The 18,669-nt window shown below is 39.8% G+C and overlaps 1 protein-coding gene across 1 annotated transcript; it reads left to right on the forward strand.

Annotated features, from left to right (window-relative positions):
• LOC106963234 (uncharacterized) lies at window positions 1-14,469 on the forward strand. The gene is made up of 8 exons (XM_015058025.1): window positions 1-1,321; window positions 2,311-2,565; window positions 4,453-4,689; window positions 7,037-7,207; window positions 7,767-7,898; window positions 8,695-8,858; window positions 11,493-11,750; window positions 11,840-14,469. Exons 1-8 carry the CDS (start codon window positions 1,072-1,074, stop codon window positions 12,014-12,016), a joined length of 1,644 nt encoding a protein of 547 aa, XP_014913511.1. The 5' UTR covers window positions 1-1,071; the 3' UTR covers window positions 12,017-14,469.
• Window positions 14,470-18,669: the final 4,200 nt, after the last annotated feature.

Consider the following 18,669-nt stretch of genomic DNA (forward strand, 5'->3'; position numbering starts at 1 on the left):
CACATCTTCATGTCACTTGGGTTACTTAACTCATGTTTTAACCTATTTTCCAGCCCTCTGTCTAACCCTTCCTCCTCTTTCCTCTTCCTCCCTCCCTCTGACTTTTTCATCGTGTTATCTCATCATTCCTCCTTCCCATCTTTGTCGCATGTCAAACCTCACGGACAGAGGAGGAGAGAAGTGTGTGTGTGTTTTTGAAAGAGAGGGACAGAGAGAGAGAGCTAAAGAGAGAAGCAGTAAAAGATAGACAAACTAACTGTGAGCAGTAGAGGCAGCTGTGGACAACCTGCAGGACAGACAACTCTCCTTTGTAAAAGCCGAGGACTTGCTGACTTCTTCTGAACCAGCTCTGATCCTGAAGCTTCTCCGAGTCCAAAGAAAGATCAGGAGGGACAGAACCAGTGGACCAAAGCAAAAAAGTTTTCATTTTGACAATCTGGGATCTCTTTTTCTTTTAAGCAACAAGAACAAAACAGCGTTGAAGGGGAAAAGAGGAACAATTCAGCGAGAGGATGCTGCTGTCTGTTGCAACTGTTCCAAACCAAAGACAACACAACTGAGAGACGAAATCTGGTCACAGACTACAAAACTTTTTTTTTTCTCTCCCAAGAATGAATAAAAGCTAAGAACAGAAGGCTTAAACAAAGACACAGCAGGAGAAGGACAGTTACTGCCACCCAACCATGCTGTTGGGCATTTGTCCTTCAGGTTCAGATCTGATGAAATAAAGACAAAAATAAAACAAGAGAGAGGCAAAGGAAGCATTTCAACTTAGAAGAGAATCCAAATCCATTTCTCATCTGAGATTTTCTTAATAATATATAAAAAAACAAGAAGAAAGTAAAAGGACAGAATTCAGAAGCTGAAGGAACAGAAAGTGAAAAGACAAAACATAAAGAAGAAAAGAGAAGACTCCACAACAAGTGAAGAAAATTCCTCTGGAACTGGAATGTTTAAGAAGAAATAGTAAAAAAAATGCAGAAATGACAGAAGCAAAGCATTAGTGTAGAAACAAAGCAACAATAAAGAAGAAAACCCATTAAGGACAAACAGGAACAGCTGAGGCTGACCATGCAGCTCCTCACGCTCCTCGCTGCTCTCTCCTCCATCCTCCATCCTGCTCCCTCTCTGGCCCCTGCGGGCAGCGTGGCCCTCAGCCGACTGGACCGCTGGGTCCGCTCGGGGCTCCAGGTGCTGCAGTGGGACCAGCTGGACCGCTGCCTCCGCATGTCCTCCATGTCTGAGGCAGACTGCAGACGGCTCAGCCACCTGCCGCTGTCCTCTGTGGCCGTGTACATGTCGGAGCAGCGCAGCGCTTCAGGTAGGACCAGATGGAAGCATCGCACTGTACCAGACAGCTGGCATCATTCAAACAACAGCTGCTCACTTTTACAGCCGACTGTGTTTTATTGGGCTTTTGTGTGCGGTACTGGTTTACCGTATTGCCATTACGGTAAACCAGTTATTAGTTTTAAAAGTTTGTTTCAGAAATGATCAACGAACTTCATTTCATTGCAGTTATTAACTTCAATTGAAAACACTCTTGTCAGTCTGAGAAGCAAGACTGTTTGGCAGTAGTTCTATTTGTGTTAACAGAGGAAAATTATCCTTAATCATCCATAATGGATGTACAAGAAACTGCAGCTGAAAATAGCGGAGATGAAAAATTGGTGACAGAACCAGCATTCTGTTTCCAGATTGAGTTTGGTGTGAGTGCACTGATAGTGGAGCACAGATCTTGAGATGACCCTGCGACTGAAATGTGAAGTATTTAACAATGTACTTGAACACAGTGGTATGTTTTTATTATTTTTTTCATTTATGTCAATTGCTTTCTCTTTTCGCTTTTTTGTTTTTTTTAAATAAAAAGCAACTTTTTTTAAAAAATTGTAAAACTGTAAAGTTAAAAACTACGTTTATGTCTGTGCAAAACGATATTTGGACAACAAAATAATTAAAAGACAACACTTTTGAATAAAAAATAGTTGATACAAATGTATGGTTTAATGTTGGCCAATGAAATTTGAGAAGCCTTTTTTTTATCTCCACTGTTATGCTTGTATTTATTTTTGGAAAGCTGTACTCTTTTTATTTTAAAGCAGCAGGTGCAGCAGCTATCTGGACCACGGGCCAGGATCGGCGCTGCGTATACTCCCATGAGATAGTAACAGATGCATTAAGAATTCAAATGCATATATTCACATCATATTTATCTAATCTTTATGGATGGTGGCGACGTCATGCACAGTGAACCTCAGTCTGATTTGTCTGCTGCTTTTAAAGATCAGTAGCAACGTTCTGCTCTTCCAGGTCCCTCAAACAAAGTCCTGGCCATCCTGCCCGACTTTTCCAGCGGCACGCTGAGCTCCAAGCTGAGGGGAAGCTTCAGTGTTGGGCGGATGCTGAACAGACATCACCAGCCCCTCTACAGTTCCTCTGCCCATGATGTTGTTCTGGTTCTGGATCCATCACCAGGGGAGAACTTTGGACACCCTGTGGTTCTCTTTTATGTGGACATGAATGTGACAAAGAAGAAATGTTCCCACCTGGATGGAATTTACTTGGGTGAGTGTTGAACATCCTGGTCTTCTTCTCTGACGATGTTTTCTGTATGCGAACCCAGCATCTACTATATTGTTAATTTCTGCTTTTGTTGAACAGTTAGATCGACTGTTCAATTAAAGCTGTGACAGAATTTAACTTGTGGTTCAATACAATGCCCTGCAAAAAGTTTATTTCTTTTTTTCCCCCCCTCACATCTGGTCACATTAAATTAAAAAACTTTATTGTGTTTTATTGGTCTTTTGTGTGCTAGAGCAACACAAAGCTATGCATAACTTCAAAGTGGAAGGAAACTATAAAAGGTTTTCAGATATTTTTCCAAATCAAAATCTTAAACTTGTGTATTTGTGGTCAGTCACTCAGTGGTGGGAGGAGTTTGTCTCGTGTTCGGTGGGTTGCCGGTTTGAGCCCCTGCTCTGTCCATTTCTGTGCTTGTGTAAAGACAACTTCACACACTTGGCCTGCTGATGGTGGTAGGAAGGACAGACGGTTCTGCAGCTTGACACTGTGTGTGAACGTGAATGAGAACGGCTGATTCCACTGTTATGTGTCCTCGAGTGTCCAGAAACACATTATAATTGAAGTCCGATGTCGGTACTGTAGAAGCTAACCGGCTGGTGGCTAGCTAATTCAGTCATTTAATTTAGGTGGGTTGGACTGCATCTAGAAGTTGCCTGTCCAAAAACACAATCACTTCCAGTTTAGACCCTAAAACCATATGTCATGTCTTCATAGATCTGTGGTTGGGCTTTTTTCATAATTCAACTTTTTTTTTTTTCTAGTGACGCCTGTAAGGGTTCTTTATATATAGTTTCATCATACACATTTAAGCTGAGAGGTGAGCCTTCAGTATTCAGCCACAAAAAGCCAGTTTATAAAGACCGGACTGTAGACCTTGTGAAGGAGGTAAATGAATATTTTAATTGAACAGCAGAGCACTCAAAGCACCTGAAAGGTGTAAGTGTAGCTGTGACTCTTCCAGCATGATATTCATTTGTTGCTAATTTTGCAAAACTACACACTTTGTGTACGTAGTATGAATAAATTCACAATCAAAATGAAAAGCCCTGCTTCAGTCACATGAAAAAGAAAGTAGAAGTTCAATGCAGACACTCCTCCCAGAAAGATTTATTACACTATTACATATAGTAGTCATTCAGATTATTTTTAAATAAGTTTCCTGATATTTCTGGGCTCAGTTGTTTCCATAGAAACCAGCTGATCTGGTTGCTACGGAAGAAAACTTGAGAGTCAACAGAAGACGAAGTAAGGATCCATTCCTGTAGAAGATATCTGAAGGGACACAGAGGTGTGTCAAAGTTTCTGAGCTCCTGCTGTGAGAAAAGTTAAGGCCAGATGTTAAGGTCACTTTGCCCCAGTGTCACACGAACACACTTCTGTCAATTATTCATATCTGCTCATGTTGCAAAGTACCTCCTGCTGGGTCGGCTGCAGTGAATGGGTTTGCATGACTTTCTCAATATCTGACAGACCTCCACATAAATTTACTTAAAAAAGATAGAACTATAAGCAAGAAAATAATTTTATGCTGATGAAATTCACATTCAAACCTTTCCCCTTTTTTTTTTTTTTTTTTTGTAAATTACAACCACAAATTTCTGCAATTTAAATGTTTTTAAAAACAAAAATCTGAAACCCGTGCCATGCATTTGTATGCTATAATGGGCCAGAATGTACCAGTTTGGTTACATCAGGCCAAAGATGCCAAAGACACGGCATGATGGATGGATTTCTAAGAACAGTTCAACACTCTTGTAACCCTTCCATCAAGGATCACTCAAATCTTTTGGAAGGTTCAAAGCATATATATTTGACCGCAGGAAACAGTGAGAAACTTTAAAGTCTGGAAGACGTTTCCCCCACCTGTAGGAGACGAGTGTTTGACTCTGGCTTTGAAGGGTCGCTGCCAGAACCAGCTGAAGCGCCGTCAGACGGGTCCACAGAGGCTGTTTGGCAGCAGACGGGTGGCAGGTGGGACTCTGGGTGGAGGCACCGCCGGCAGCCGCCTGCTGGAACGAGCCATCGGAGGTTTCTGCGAGGTTCACTTTCTGCCACTGGTGGTTGCCATCGGAGACAGCAGTTGGACGCAGAGACTCAAATGTGTTGGTAGGTCTGCACTCTGCCATTTAGCCAACACATTTCTAATGGCTTTTGTCTGCTTAGTTTCTCTGTTCCTTGTTATGTTTTTTTTTTTTTTTTTTTGTTCATATCAGCTTTCATGATTTTTTTTTCTGTTTTATGTAGTCTAACAGTCTGCAACCAAATTCCATTTGTTGTCTTTTCTAAAACGCTGCTCCTGGTTTTGGTAAAGTGCCGTTACTTTCTGCTGGGCTCTGGATCACCTTGTTCCTTCGTCACATTGAAAAAGTTCCCTCTTCTACATCACATGTTCTCAAAACCAACCGAGCCCTGGGAAGCGAAGTACCAGTGGGAACACAGGCTCAGTTTCAACATGCATGCTGTAATCAGCATGCCATCACTTTGCTTCGTTTTGTCCCAAAGTAACAAAAAGGGTCAGAATCAGATTTAATGACAACCCTGTCTGGTGTAACACAGACTTGTTTGTGTTTGTCAAACTATACATATGCAGCGAAAATACAGTGTGCATATAATAAAATAATCCTCAAGTTGTAAATGTTGCAAACTAACTAAGTGTATAAAAACAGCCAACAGATTTGACTGTGTCTGACTTTCACATAATGGACCAAAACCAGAACCTGCCTGTTCCAGACTTGCTGCAGCGTTTGGGATCACTGTCCTGCTGATGACAGTTAAAGTCAAGCTTCAGCTCTTGGACAAATTTGTTTGGCTCAAGAATTTTTTTTTCAGATACAGAGGAATTCATGTAATTCGTTTGAATTTTATTCCCATGAATGTTAACATTTCCTCTGCCAACTGAGTCCAGCAGAGGCTGAGATGGAGCTCATTAATTTTTCGCAGTTCCTCTGAGCCTTACACAATCTGACATCAGGGAGATTTCCCTCGGATGTGTCTGCCCATTCAGTTTGACCTCTGTTTTATTTTAGACGTGGATGTTCAACCCTTTTAGACCGACGAGAAGCACCAGCTGCTTTCATTACTGATGTCTTTCTGCCCTGGTATTAACGCAGAACTGACAAAACTTCGGCTTTTGTTTTGACCTCTCACATCACGCTGAGGAGGTTCTGCTAATCAAGAGCATTTAAATAAAGATGCTACTTTCTCTCTTAAATTCAAAGGATTCAGATGGGTGGAGCTGAGTTTTCCCACATGTTGTCCATGTAGCTTCATTCTGGACTAATACATAATTTCTGTGTGAAATAGGTGCTGTTTGTACACTTGAGGTTAGAATTTATAGCTAAGCTATAACTTTAAACTAAGCAAAGAGAATAAAAACTAACGTTTGATTTCGATATGATCTCTGTTTTATCCACAGCGATGTATTATTAATAGATCTTAAGATGTTACAATGACCAAATCCACATGAGGTCAATGTAGGGAAACATTTAAGAAACCAGCAGCCATTTTATCAAACTGCTGGTTTCTATGTTTTGTTTTTCACTCTTTAGCTTAAACTCTTCCAAGTTACTGTAGTTTTTCAAATATATATTTTATTTTATTTTCTGCAGTTACTTTCTGTGCTGTTAAAGTTTTGCATATTTGTTTCTTATTTTTTGTATTTTCGTGTATTTTTCCAGTTCTCTAACTTACTTTGAATGGTAAGTCAAAGTAGGTTTGACTTACCATTCAAGTAAGCAACTGTGTGTATATTTAGATTTGTTATTATTCAACTTCTTTTTAGGACAACATTTTTTAGGAACGTTTGTGTCAACATGTAACAACACAACATTTATAACACAATAGCACTTATTGTTAAATGGAAAACACAAAATTATACTTTGATGGAATCATTTCACTTTATATGACATATTATAAAACAAGTTAGCTATTGGCTCCCAAAACAGTGGTAAAACCAGTTGGAGTAGTTTATAAACAAGCACTGAAGGTGTGGGATGAAAAAAAAAAAATAAGAGTATGAACATCGCCAGATATTCCAAAAAGCATGAACAACTAAGTTGAGGCAACAATGTAAAATATCAGTATTCTGACTTGGCAACCTGCCAGTAGGTGGAAATTAGCCACCTGGCTACAATCTCATGTATTAAATGTCCATTAATGCATATGGTCCCAGTTGTAAAACGTAAACTTGAACTTGAACTAGTTGATCTGCTAGTCACTACTAGCTTCAGAATAGCTTCAGGTGTGACCAAGTCCAACCAAACCAACTTCCAGGTAACGAAGGCTTTTGAGAACAACTTCTGGGTACCAAGAACTTCCAGTATGCAATCAAACAAACAAGAAACAACAACACACAGCTAGTATGTTGCAAAGATCAGGGTGTGTTTTGGCACTTGACAACCTTTCCCTGTGGTGGCTCTCCTGTTCTGATCTTTTCCTCTTTCTCCTCCGACAGACAGCGCAGAGTTTGCCAGGTGTCCCCAGCAGCTTCCCATGAGCTCTCCCAGTCTGCCTGTGTCAAGCTGTGAGCTCAATAAAAACACCAGGCGCTGCCACCAGCAGCCGCTGGCCACACACCTGTCCTGTCGCCTCTATCAGACCTGTGACCATGCCGTGCTCATCTCAGGTTGGACCGTTCATACGTTTCTTCTGTCTCACACGATTAAAACATCTTTAGACACAATCGGAAATAACTTCAACAACTTCTGGGTACTGAAGTAGTTCGAGTTTTGGTGAAGTTTTGATGAATTTTTAACTTATTTCAGCATTTTGGGCACAAATACGGGGTAGAGACAAAGTCAAGATGCAAAGACAACTTTCACTGAGAGACACATTAAAAAGTAGCCATGCAGTTCCACTCAAAAAACGTCTGGCATCCAACACCGTCTGGGGTTTCGCCCCCTTTCTTGGATTCTGTCTGGGAAACATTCAACTGGGCCAGTCTGTGGACAGAAGGAGAAATTCGGAACGACGATGTTGCTAGTTGATAGGTACTTTAGATAAGACGATACTTATCTAAAGTACCTCAAAGGACTGTTTCACACAAAACAAAACCTGAAACGGACTCCAGAGGCAAATTGGATTCTGCTCATTTTCCTCAATGTCATAAACATGTTATTTACTGGAGAAGTGTAGCTCTAACCATCTGCCTGTATGTTTATGTATCTATATGTGTGTCTGTACAGGTGGTTGGCAGCCTCAGATGACATTTCAGCATCACGCTCAGAATCTTGAGAAGTTCTACAAAATGCTCAGAAACAATGGTTTCCATAAAAATCACATCAAGACTTTCTTCGCCAGCAGTGGACAGCTTCTAGGTAGGAAATGAACAAGCTCTAGGATACAGAAAGCTACAGTATGTCAAAGTATATGCAGAGACCCAGAATCCTGTAATTAAACATTTAATGGTTGTAGAACCAGTCAGGAATTACAGGAAAAGTTGTGCAGCACAACAAAAAAAAGGACAAATAATACTTTATCACAAAATAGTAATAATATAAATAAGTAAAGTGACAATCTGATGAAGTAGGGTTTTGCCTTTTCTTGGAAGCATTCGTGATCAATAATAATTTCAATCCTGATTTAAGTGACTGGACAATTTCTACACATCTTATGTTTTCAGGAAGCTCTTTCAGAACCTGGAAACAGAAAGCATACATGTTTATACTGCAGACAACATTTTCATGATCTGGAAGCACTTTTGACTTGACAATTTTGGCCCACATCAGCAGATGACATGACAAAAAAAAAAAAAAAAAAAAAAACTCCGAAAAAAAACACAAAAAAATAAATCAGGTCTAGGGTAACAGAGCTACTCCAACCTCCTGCAGCCATGGGCGTTGTAATCCTAGAAAACTATTCTGGAATCATATGTTAAAATACTAGAACTCATGCAAATCAAGTTTATTTGCGCAGGACATTTCAGCAACGAAGCAGTTCAAAAACAGAAGATGTTTTTTCCTTTCGCCCTGTCTGGACGGACACAGGAAGAATCTCCGATAAAGATTCTACCAAATGCAATAAATTTGCTGTGTTTTGCTGCACAATACACAGCAAAACCTCATAAACTGTATCAGAGCTGAACCTCTTCTTTCTTTTCTATGTGCACTGAAGACGTAGAGGGCGTTTACTCCGCAACAGAGAAGGCAGTGATCCGTAACCATGTGTCATACATTTGCCGGAAGCAGCATTGTGCCGACACTCTGGTTCTGTACCTGAACTCACCGACACGCACCGATGGGACCATGCTGCTGTGGGACGCCAACCTGAATGGCATCGTAAGAGAAACACGGAAACAACACACACACATTGCTCGCTATAGTGAGGGAGGATTGTGAGCAGCCAATGGTTGCTGCCTATAAAAAATACAAAACAAAACAAAAAAAAAAAACATTAGAGGCAGGCACATAAATATTAATGTAAATGTAGAGCCACTTTGACTCTCTTCATTGAACGATTTGGCTGCTTCAGATAGCAAACAGACTGATCTGCTATGGGACGCTGTGGGCTGTCCAAGTTTTAACCTGCTTTGACATCCCCTGACGTACATGTACTGACAGCTGAATGCAAGGACATGATCTTATTACTGCAACATATTACTGCCTATTACTTTGCTGCTGATTATTGTGTTCTGTTATTAAATAAGCTCCCAAATCGAAAATGAAGCAGCCCCCCAGCTTTTTAAGAAAGATCATGTCAGGGGTGGTGTGTGGAGGTGGTGAGGAGAGACGCAGAGGCCCAGGTTGTAGAAGAAAATGATGAATTTAGTGAATAGAGCTCAAGCTCTACTGTGCCTGTGTTGGACTGAGTTAGCACACAGCTAATTACCGGTAGCAACTGAAAAACAGAGGACTGAATAAAAAAGCTAAGCCAACACAAGACTTTACAGTTCAACTGTGATGGCAGGCAGACAAACGAAGGATCTGACAAGGAACACAGACAACAGGTGGGACTAAATACACAGGGAGGGTAAATCAACGGGGAAGACACAGAAACAACAGAGACTCAGGACAGAAACTGAACACAGAAAAACCTTAAAATAAATACATAGAAACACGGATCATGACAGATCAGCCTCCTCAGGTGATTGTAAAGTTCTTTATTACAGTAGCTTCCATCAGATGCAATAGATCTTATGGAGTACTGTGAAAACTGAAGGCACACATTCAAACATATTCTCATAAAAGAATATGGGATTGTAATACAAATGAAATAATAATAATAATGATGATGATGATGATGATGATGCTTATTATTATTATTATTATTATTATTATTATTATTATTTAAAAAATGTACTGCATTGAATTCAGGGGAATGTAATATAGAGATATATTTTTTTAAAGGGACGGTATTATTATCTAAAAATGTTTTTTTACTCAATCAGCTCCTTCAGACTAGCCAGCAGCAGTTAGCAAACACTTGGTGGGACTGAGCATCTGCTGAGTCATTATAGGAGCTACTTCTCAGTGAAACATTGGTAAACAAAAATGTTGTTGAAGGGTTAATAGAGGAGCCATGTTGTGATGACATGTTTCAGAAAGAGCAGGAGTTTTTAAAGACACAGAGGCCCAACTTAAAAACTTTAAATTACAAAGTAAAATTTATTTTAAGTCATATTTGATACATATAGCACTTCTATAACAACTGAAAGTAACATAGTTACTTGGTTGTGGTATAAAGTGGCACAATGTACCAGGGAAATACAAACTATCCAACATCTTAATCCTGCTGACTAGCTGTTTTCTAGCAGTTCATGTCAGAACTAATTATTTCAAGATTTTATAAGGCACACCCCCTTTCTGGCTCTTACATCCCTGCACGAAGTTCAAAGAAACTTATTGAAAACATCAAAATTTCATTAATTCAAAAGGAGACAAAGCTCTGTTAAATAGCCAACATAATTTAAAATGTCATTTTTCATTCATTCCATTCCAGCTTTATTTATAAAGAACTTTAAAAACAACACAGTTGACCAAAGTGTTGTCCGCCACAACCAGAATGACAATAGCTGTAAAAACCTACACTCCAAGCCGAGTTAAAAGCCAGTGAGGAAAACAAATAAATAAAAAATCAAGCTTTAAGAGAAGACTTAAAAACACAAAGAGACTCAGTATGTCTGATATGTGATGTTAACCCGTACCACAGTTCTGGGGCAGTAACAGAGTATGAGCCGTCACCTCTCAACTTTCTCTTTGATTTCGACTAACATCGACCGATACGACCTAAGAGACACTGAGGGAACAAACAGCTGGAGCAGGTCAGACAGACACATGCAGAGATTTCAAAATGTTAAAATCAATCCTAAAATGTTCTGGAAGTCAGAGAGGAGATGCTAAAACAGGAATAACGTGCTCTCACTTCAGCATTTACCTGGAGTCTAGAAAGTGACTTGTGACTGAGGCCAACATAAAGCTCAATTTAGCATGATCTAAGCAAATTCAGATAAAAGCATGAATATACATTTCATAGTGAAGCAGAGAAAGAAAAGGTTTTACTTTGGCTATGTTTCTCAGATAAAAAAAAAAAAGCTGGATTTGACATCTGAGCTGACCTGTGCATCAAATCTAAGACTGTACTCCGGCCTTACACTGAGGTTTACTGCAACAGGTGTCATATAATTTAAAACAGTTTACAGTCTGTTGCAGACAGGACATTTATTTTTGCATCTAAGGTGATCAACTTTATACCAGACCTGAACAGGAAAATTGTCTTGTCATTCCAATAAGAGCTCTGGTCAAATATTCCCCTCTCTATGGACTCTGACACGTCAAACCCACATTTACTTTTGTACTTCTTGTTTTTAGTCATTAATCTGAAACGTCAACCTAATGCCACTGACAGAGCTTGGTGCAGTGCAGAGGTTTCAGTTTTGCTGCTTTGATGGCTGTTCCTGTCCTCTTCCTGAGCAGGCTGACCTGAAGGAGCGCTACTCGGTGAGCGAACTGCTGGCTGACCTGGCTGGCTGCAGGGCCTCTCGGGTTCTCCTGTTTGTGGATCAGAGCTACAGCGGGGTCTTGTCCAAAAGGCTAAGGAGTTCCCAGAAACACCATAACGTAGTGTTGATCCAGCATCAGTCCCACCAGACCCACAGGCTGTTCCCGGGATGGGATGATAACAGCTGGTCTTCTATCAGTGCTGCCACTTGCCTGTTAGACCACCTGGAGAAGGCAAGTTTTCGTGCATTTGCTTTATTTTTTTGTTTCGTTTTCTCTGGTATTCCACTGATCTGCTCTTAAACCTGTGCTGTTATTGTCAGGTCGATGGGATGTCTCGGCTCTTGGAGCCGTGGGCCGGCCTGTTAAACGTGACGCTGGCAGGAGCTCCATGTAATGCGACGCCCCCTCTTACAGACAGTGAGATGCAGCGAGAGTATCAGGGCTGCCAGAACCTGCCGACTGCTCTGTGGTATCAGAAGCATGGGAGGACCAACTGAGAGACACCAACAGACTTATCCAAACAAGACAGGCCTGGAGGTTTTATCTCCAGTGTATGTTTGCCACTATATGTGTGTGTCTCTATGTGTATTTTGGCTTGGGAAGCTTATGCTTGTTAAAACTTCAGTTTAACTGTGTTAGACACTGCTGTGTGTTTATTTTATGACATAAGTCTACTCATCTCAGTGGGACGCCCTGAACACCATGTGATCTGTGTGTGTGTGTGTGAGTGTGTGTTCACGAGTTCAGCAAAAGGACAGCCTTTCTCAAGGGCCAGCACCAGCTTACATTATGGTCAGAGTGTGTGTTTGTGTACAACACGTCTCCTGGGCACTTTAACATTTTAGATCCAATCATCGTCCTATTTTTGTCCTAACACCGGTGTCCTTTCATGATCTTATTTTAATCTGCCCTGAACTCAACAGTTTTTTTTCCTTCTCCTCTGAATCCTGTTCACATCTTTTTAAATCTAACTTTTAAATTGTTGTGTCAGCTGACCACTATGCCTTTCTTCTGATTGCTCAGAACCTCTTCTTTTAAAAAGACAGACACAGTAAAATATATGTATTTATATAGTGACTGTGGACAATTCATATAACAAAAGACATTATTAGTTTTATTCTTTATAGAGGTTTATAGTATTACTCTTGTTATTCCACCAAATATTGATTTCTGAGCTTTTTTTTCCCCCAGAGCTGTATATTTATTGGTATTTACACCAAAAAACAACTTCCACACAATAACATGAACATTTTGAATTAAATATTAGTCTGACTCATGTGAGTTCAGCGAAATGAGTATCTAGAAGTCACAGGTATTTATTGGCTCTGATAGCATAAATAATAACATCAGGTATACAAGCTAAACATCAGTAACATGTGATCTGGGCTGTAGACTGAACACTAAGGCTCTGTCTGCACAGCATGTTTTGACGCTCAGTAATGTACTTGATTTTTTTTTTCTGAAATCTGATTTTATTTGCATGGTACTGCATGACGTGACCACAGTCAGACTTCTTAGAGCCCCAAATGCACAGATGAAGAATGTTGACCTTCAAACAGCAGCAGAAGTCATAAAGTATGGAAGCGTCTATTCTAATCTGACAGAATTGGTCTCAAATACTCACGGAAGCTCTCATTTCCATACAGTTGAAACTGGACGTTTACATACATCAAATAAAAAAGACATTTTTTTTTTCCTGAAGTTAAATCAGACAACACTTCTCTTTATTTGAACAAGTAAAATGTCAGAAAAAATTAAATAATTAAGGGGAAAACAAAAAATGTCATAATAATAATAATAATCAAACTTTAAAAAAATGTCAGTATTTGGTAGCGCTACCTATGGAAATCCTTTTTAGACCACTTCTGGACGTCTCCTCATTGCTTAGAGAGAAAGTAGTGACTCTGCATGTAAACGTCTTACTCTTTCTCTCATTTTTGTGTCATTTAGCAAATCCAAATAATTTTGATTATTCTAACTGATCTAAAACTAGAGAAGCTTGGTCTGATTTAATTTCAGTGAGAAGAAAGTTGTATGTGTCTTTCTATGTGGCTTGTGTTTGATTTTAACTGTACATGTTTCTTTCATTACATAGAAAAAAATTTTTAAAAGTGTAAAAGAGAGCAGGTCACTTTAACGAAGCAAATCAGTCTGAATCCATTGTGTGTTTGTTTTCTTTGGCTGGGCTGCGCTGAAATTAATTGCATTGTGTTTCTGTTTGATGACCGGAATGGCTGGTTCTGATTCTGCCAGTTTGACTGGCAGAATGAGGGATTACTGAAACAACCAACTTGTGGTTTCATTTCATTTTAAAAACAGTGTTTAAGAATTATGGCAGATGGGATTTCATCTCACCGAGGACAATAGCTGTGTTTTGAACTGAACATAAACTAAAAACTGGAGTTTTTGGAGAAGTGTTCGACATTCAAAACAAGTTTAAAAATGGGCAAAAGTTTCAAACTACACATTTCATGGAATCAGAACATCAAGTCTGAAGAGAGAGAGAAACAACAAACTAGATGGCTGAAGAGCAACGGCAGTCCCTCCTGCAAAACAGAGTAACCACTGCATTTAATCAAATCATATGAATGTGCCTGCTAAAATCCCATAGTCCGATCACCTTGGACCTGTTCTGTGCCCTAACAGGATGTGTAATGTTCTGTCCAGTGATGTTCGTCTAAATGTCAACAGTAATCATAAAGCACATCCTCTTGTACTGTCTTTTCTTCTCGCTGTGTCACACAGAGCTGTTGTAGAAATGTAACAATTTGATGTTCAATCAGAAGATAGAAGCTGATGAAAGTAACAACTTCTGAAGCGAGAAACTGAGTTCCAGATTGTTGTCGTTTGTGTGATGACCAGTACAGTGTGTGACGTGTAATTTAGCTGAAATGTTTCCAGTTGCATGCAGTGAATCACAAAGTAAAATCAATAAAGTACTTCAAAGTGAGAGCTCTTGTCTACTTTGCATTCTTGAACAAATAACCTCTTGAACACGTCAAGAGGATATGACCATTCTATGCATGGCTAACACGTGGCAGTGAGCACATACCACAACTCAGTGTGCTGCGTATAGAGAAGCTGCGGATTAAAACGGGTGACTTTCCCCTGGTTGACCACAAACGAGTTCTAATATAACCTCTATAATAAAGATTGTATTATCCCTTCAAAGCATTGAATTCAGGGATCCCACAGTCAGGTGGATCAAATCCAGCATCTATACATTGTGGACAATCAACTATTAGTGGTGATCTAACTAAAACCCGAAGCCATTAAGAATAAAAGTAACTCAGGCATAAAGAGGCAAGTAGGGTCACAGGGAGTGTAGAGGTCACCAACAGATAAACTCATAAACAGAAGTCAGAGAGCCTCATGGAAATGGTTTCTGTGGCCCATCAGCTACATATCAGACTTCCATCACCAGAGGCTAGGATGCAGCAGGATAAGCCAACCATCATCGAGCTATAGAGATTTGGAAATGTAGTTTCTGGAGAGATTAGTCATACTTCTTTGTCTGGAAATCCAGTGGATGAGTCTGGATTCAGTAGCTGGTAATTGCCTCACTGCAGTGTGTGAAATGTAAAGTTTGGTGGTGAGGGTATTATGATGTGGGCTGCTAATGAGAAATTACGCTTAGTGCCTCAGTGCCAGTGAAAGGAGCTCTTAATGCTTTAGCCTGCCAAGGCACTATAACCCTGCTGCCATCACTGCACCCTCAGGGTAGATTTACTCCAAACAGTAACCTTTGATCCCAGCCCTTTTAGTTCAACCAGGTTGTTTTTACCAAAACAAGTAACATTATCAGCTTGACCTGGAATGTTGGGGGAGAGATGTTCAAACTTAGATTTTTCTTCCATAATTCACATTAATTGAGTGATTTATGATTTAGTGATTTGTACCAATTCACAGCAAACGTCATCTCAGGGTACTTTACAAAAGAAACAGATCCTATTTGTTTCCAGTTATGTAGTTAAATCAATTTAACACAGTCCAGTCATATAGGCAGATTCCAATTTCAGCTACGTACAGTGGACACCCATCTAGAAGTTGTCGATTGGTTAAAAGTTAATAATGTATGAAGTTATTCCCTCATCCTGAGCAAACAAGTGGTGACACTAGTTGCGTTTCCATAAACATAAACTTGTGCAAATATACTACCAAAATAAATTATCTCAATGTAATCAAATGTTATCAAAATCATGTTTTTGATTTTTTTAAAAAGTGTTTTTGCTCTAATGAGCAAAAACACGTCTATTTGATGGGTGTATTTTGGACGTATCAAAATAGATGTAGTTTGCAAAACTGCAATGGAAATATTTTTTTTCATATCTCAAGCGTCAACAGCCACATGTTTCTACTGGCAGAAGAATACAAGAGGAAGTAGTAGAAGGCTGATGGATTGTTTTGTTTTGTTTTTGTTGTTTTATGGACAACGTCCAGCTGGATCCACCAGAGCTCTCGCTGCATCACATATAGTTCATAAAAAGTTGTGTGTCATTCAAACATGTTGAATCCAGAGCTCTGTTGTAAAATCGCTAACCTCTATCTCCCCAAAACCCACGCACACACACGCACGCACGCACACACACACACACACTGACTTAGCTTTTATTGTGAATAACTTTATGATCTCTCTTTCATCAACTTGAAAAGCGGCTCAGAGTATATCTACTTTGCTGTGTTTTCAATCGTAGATGAAGACACAAAGAAGATATAGCCTCTGCTTTCTCAGTCCCCAGTCCATCCTGGCAGATATCCATTCAGGTTCTGGCCCTGCTTTCGTCCTGTTATAGGGGAGTTTTCCTGTCCATTGTCATCACATGCATACTCAGTAAAATGGACTGATGCAATGCCAACAACACAATGCAAGCAACCATCCACTGTCGCCACATGTTCGCCTAGGAGGAGTGAATGTTGCAGGTTTATTGACCCAATGCAATCTGCTGGGTTTGCCTAGGTAGAAAACATTTTAACCAGTTTGAATAATAAACTGAAGTTGACTGTATTGTTTAAATATTAGGATAACCATTTGGAGTAAAGTTCCTTGAGACTTGGCTCTATATAAATAAACTGAACTGAACAAGTGTCGAAAATACACAAAATCTTGAAGGAGGTGCATAGTGCTGAGACAAGAGCTTTTAACGGAGGACAGTGCTGGGAAGTCATAACTACTTTTTTAACACAACTACTGTATGTTGATCCTGACAGGACTGAAGGCTCCACATCAGCTTGTGTCCAGTTCCAGTGTCATCCTCAGAGCAGTTGTTGGTCCGTGTCTCTGCTTGCAGGTCGACACTTTTCTGCTGTTCCCCCTACACAGCTGCAGAGAACCCAGAAATAAGACAAACAAATCAAAACAATACAGTGAATAATTATTTATATGTGTAGTGTGACCAATCATTTCACTCGGAGTTCTCCATACTAGCAAAATGACTAAGTTCCATTTCTGACACCTTGCTTAAAGAGTATTAAAATAAGGGCAGGTGGGGGAGTCGATAGGTCACTCGTAATGTTTTATGACACCAGCACTTTTTTTAAGAACAAAGTTGAGCTGTATAAAATCCTGCCTGCGGAGTTGAGCCAACTTTTGCATGAATTAATAAACACACAAGTGTGTTACTGTCTGGACTGCCAGACAGAAGGAGCCAGGGAGGGTCAGAAATAGAGGCTACAGACAGAGAGGACAGGAGGCAGAACAGGTTGGTGCAAAAGAGACAGATGGAGGAAAACAGAGAGATGGATGGGAGAGAGAGTACAGAGTGCACTGCAAGGGAAGGAGGGAAAGTAAAGAGGGGGGGCAAGAGGTGAAGAGCAGAGAAGTTGTCCTGGGGCTTCTCTAAATTATGTGTGATCACTTAAAGTCTATAAATACATCTACAACATTGTAAGCATACAGGAAATCTGTTTTTTCTCTTCCTTTTGGAAGACTACTGAGGAAACAGATCGGAAGGTAACATAGTGCTCACAACCGTGTTGAAATTCTACCTTTGTTTTATGGAATAAAGCAAGATAATGATAAATTATTTCAAAACTCAAACAAGGCAACTATCCCAGAAAGTATAAAAGAAAAACAGTAATACTTTGTTTGAAGGGATGTGCATAAGACTGACATGACACTGTCATAATAAGCATGAAGGATTTTTCATGAATGTTTATGACTGTTGTCATGGACTGTCATTTGGTTAATGGTGACACTTGTAATACAAATTTGCATTAAAAGTTGCATTAAAGTGTCATTATTAACCGAATGACACTTCATGACAACGTTCATGAAAACTCGGTCATGTTTATAACAGTGTCATGTCAGTCTTGTGCACACACCTTCAAATAGTGTCACTGTTTTTAAATTGTTTTATACTGGTTTGTATTTGTGTATATGTATTAATCAATTTTGTTTTGTAACCAGGTTGCTGTGCGCTGCAGACTTCTGCCCAGGTCCCCCTTGAAAATGAGATCTGGATCTCAATGGGGTTTACCTGGTTAAATAAGGGGATTAAAAAAAAAAGTATTATTAGAAAAACAAACTAATTTGTTAAAAATGAAAACAATCAAAAAGTGTTTAAACTTGGTCAGTTTGTGCAATTGTAATATTCTACAAGCTGTGAACATCTGACAATGGTATTCCAGGTGCTAGGACTGGACTGTTAGTACAGGGTCACACAACGATACACACAGTGGTGCCTCAGATGCTGGAAGCATCATAATATCAGATGAAAGACAAGAGTAAAGTGGGGAAAACATGGAATTCTCAAAACTGAGAGAGTCATGACAGTATTTAACAATGTCATCATGGTATGATTTTCTAAAATCTTGCAGGCCTACCCAGTGTAGCGCAAGTAAAGACACTTAACCTCATCCGGATGCCGTGTTGATATGCAGTCATCTTAAAATAAACCATCAACGGTGCAGAGGTTCATTTGAATCTACATTCCACGTGTTTTTTTTTTTTGGGGGGGGGGGGAGGGGGGAACAGTGAACACTGTGTGCTTCACAATGAACATGATCTCCCACAGTCTTAGCAACAACTCCAAACGCTGGGCACAGTGACAGTCCCCTTAGCAAAGCTTACCGCCTTTTATGCAATGGCAGAATCGTAAAGCAGAGAATGTTGAACTCTTGCTGCCTCATAGTTTACGTCTTTCCCAGAGTT

The sequence above is a fragment of the Poecilia latipinna genome, unplaced genomic scaffold (assembly GCF_001443285.1).
Source record: "Poecilia latipinna isolate Pla-1442-1.1 unplaced genomic scaffold, P_latipinna-1.0 Scaffold1510, whole genome shotgun sequence".
Classification (NCBI taxonomy): Eukaryota; Metazoa; Chordata; class Actinopteri; order Cyprinodontiformes; family Poeciliidae; genus Poecilia; species Poecilia latipinna.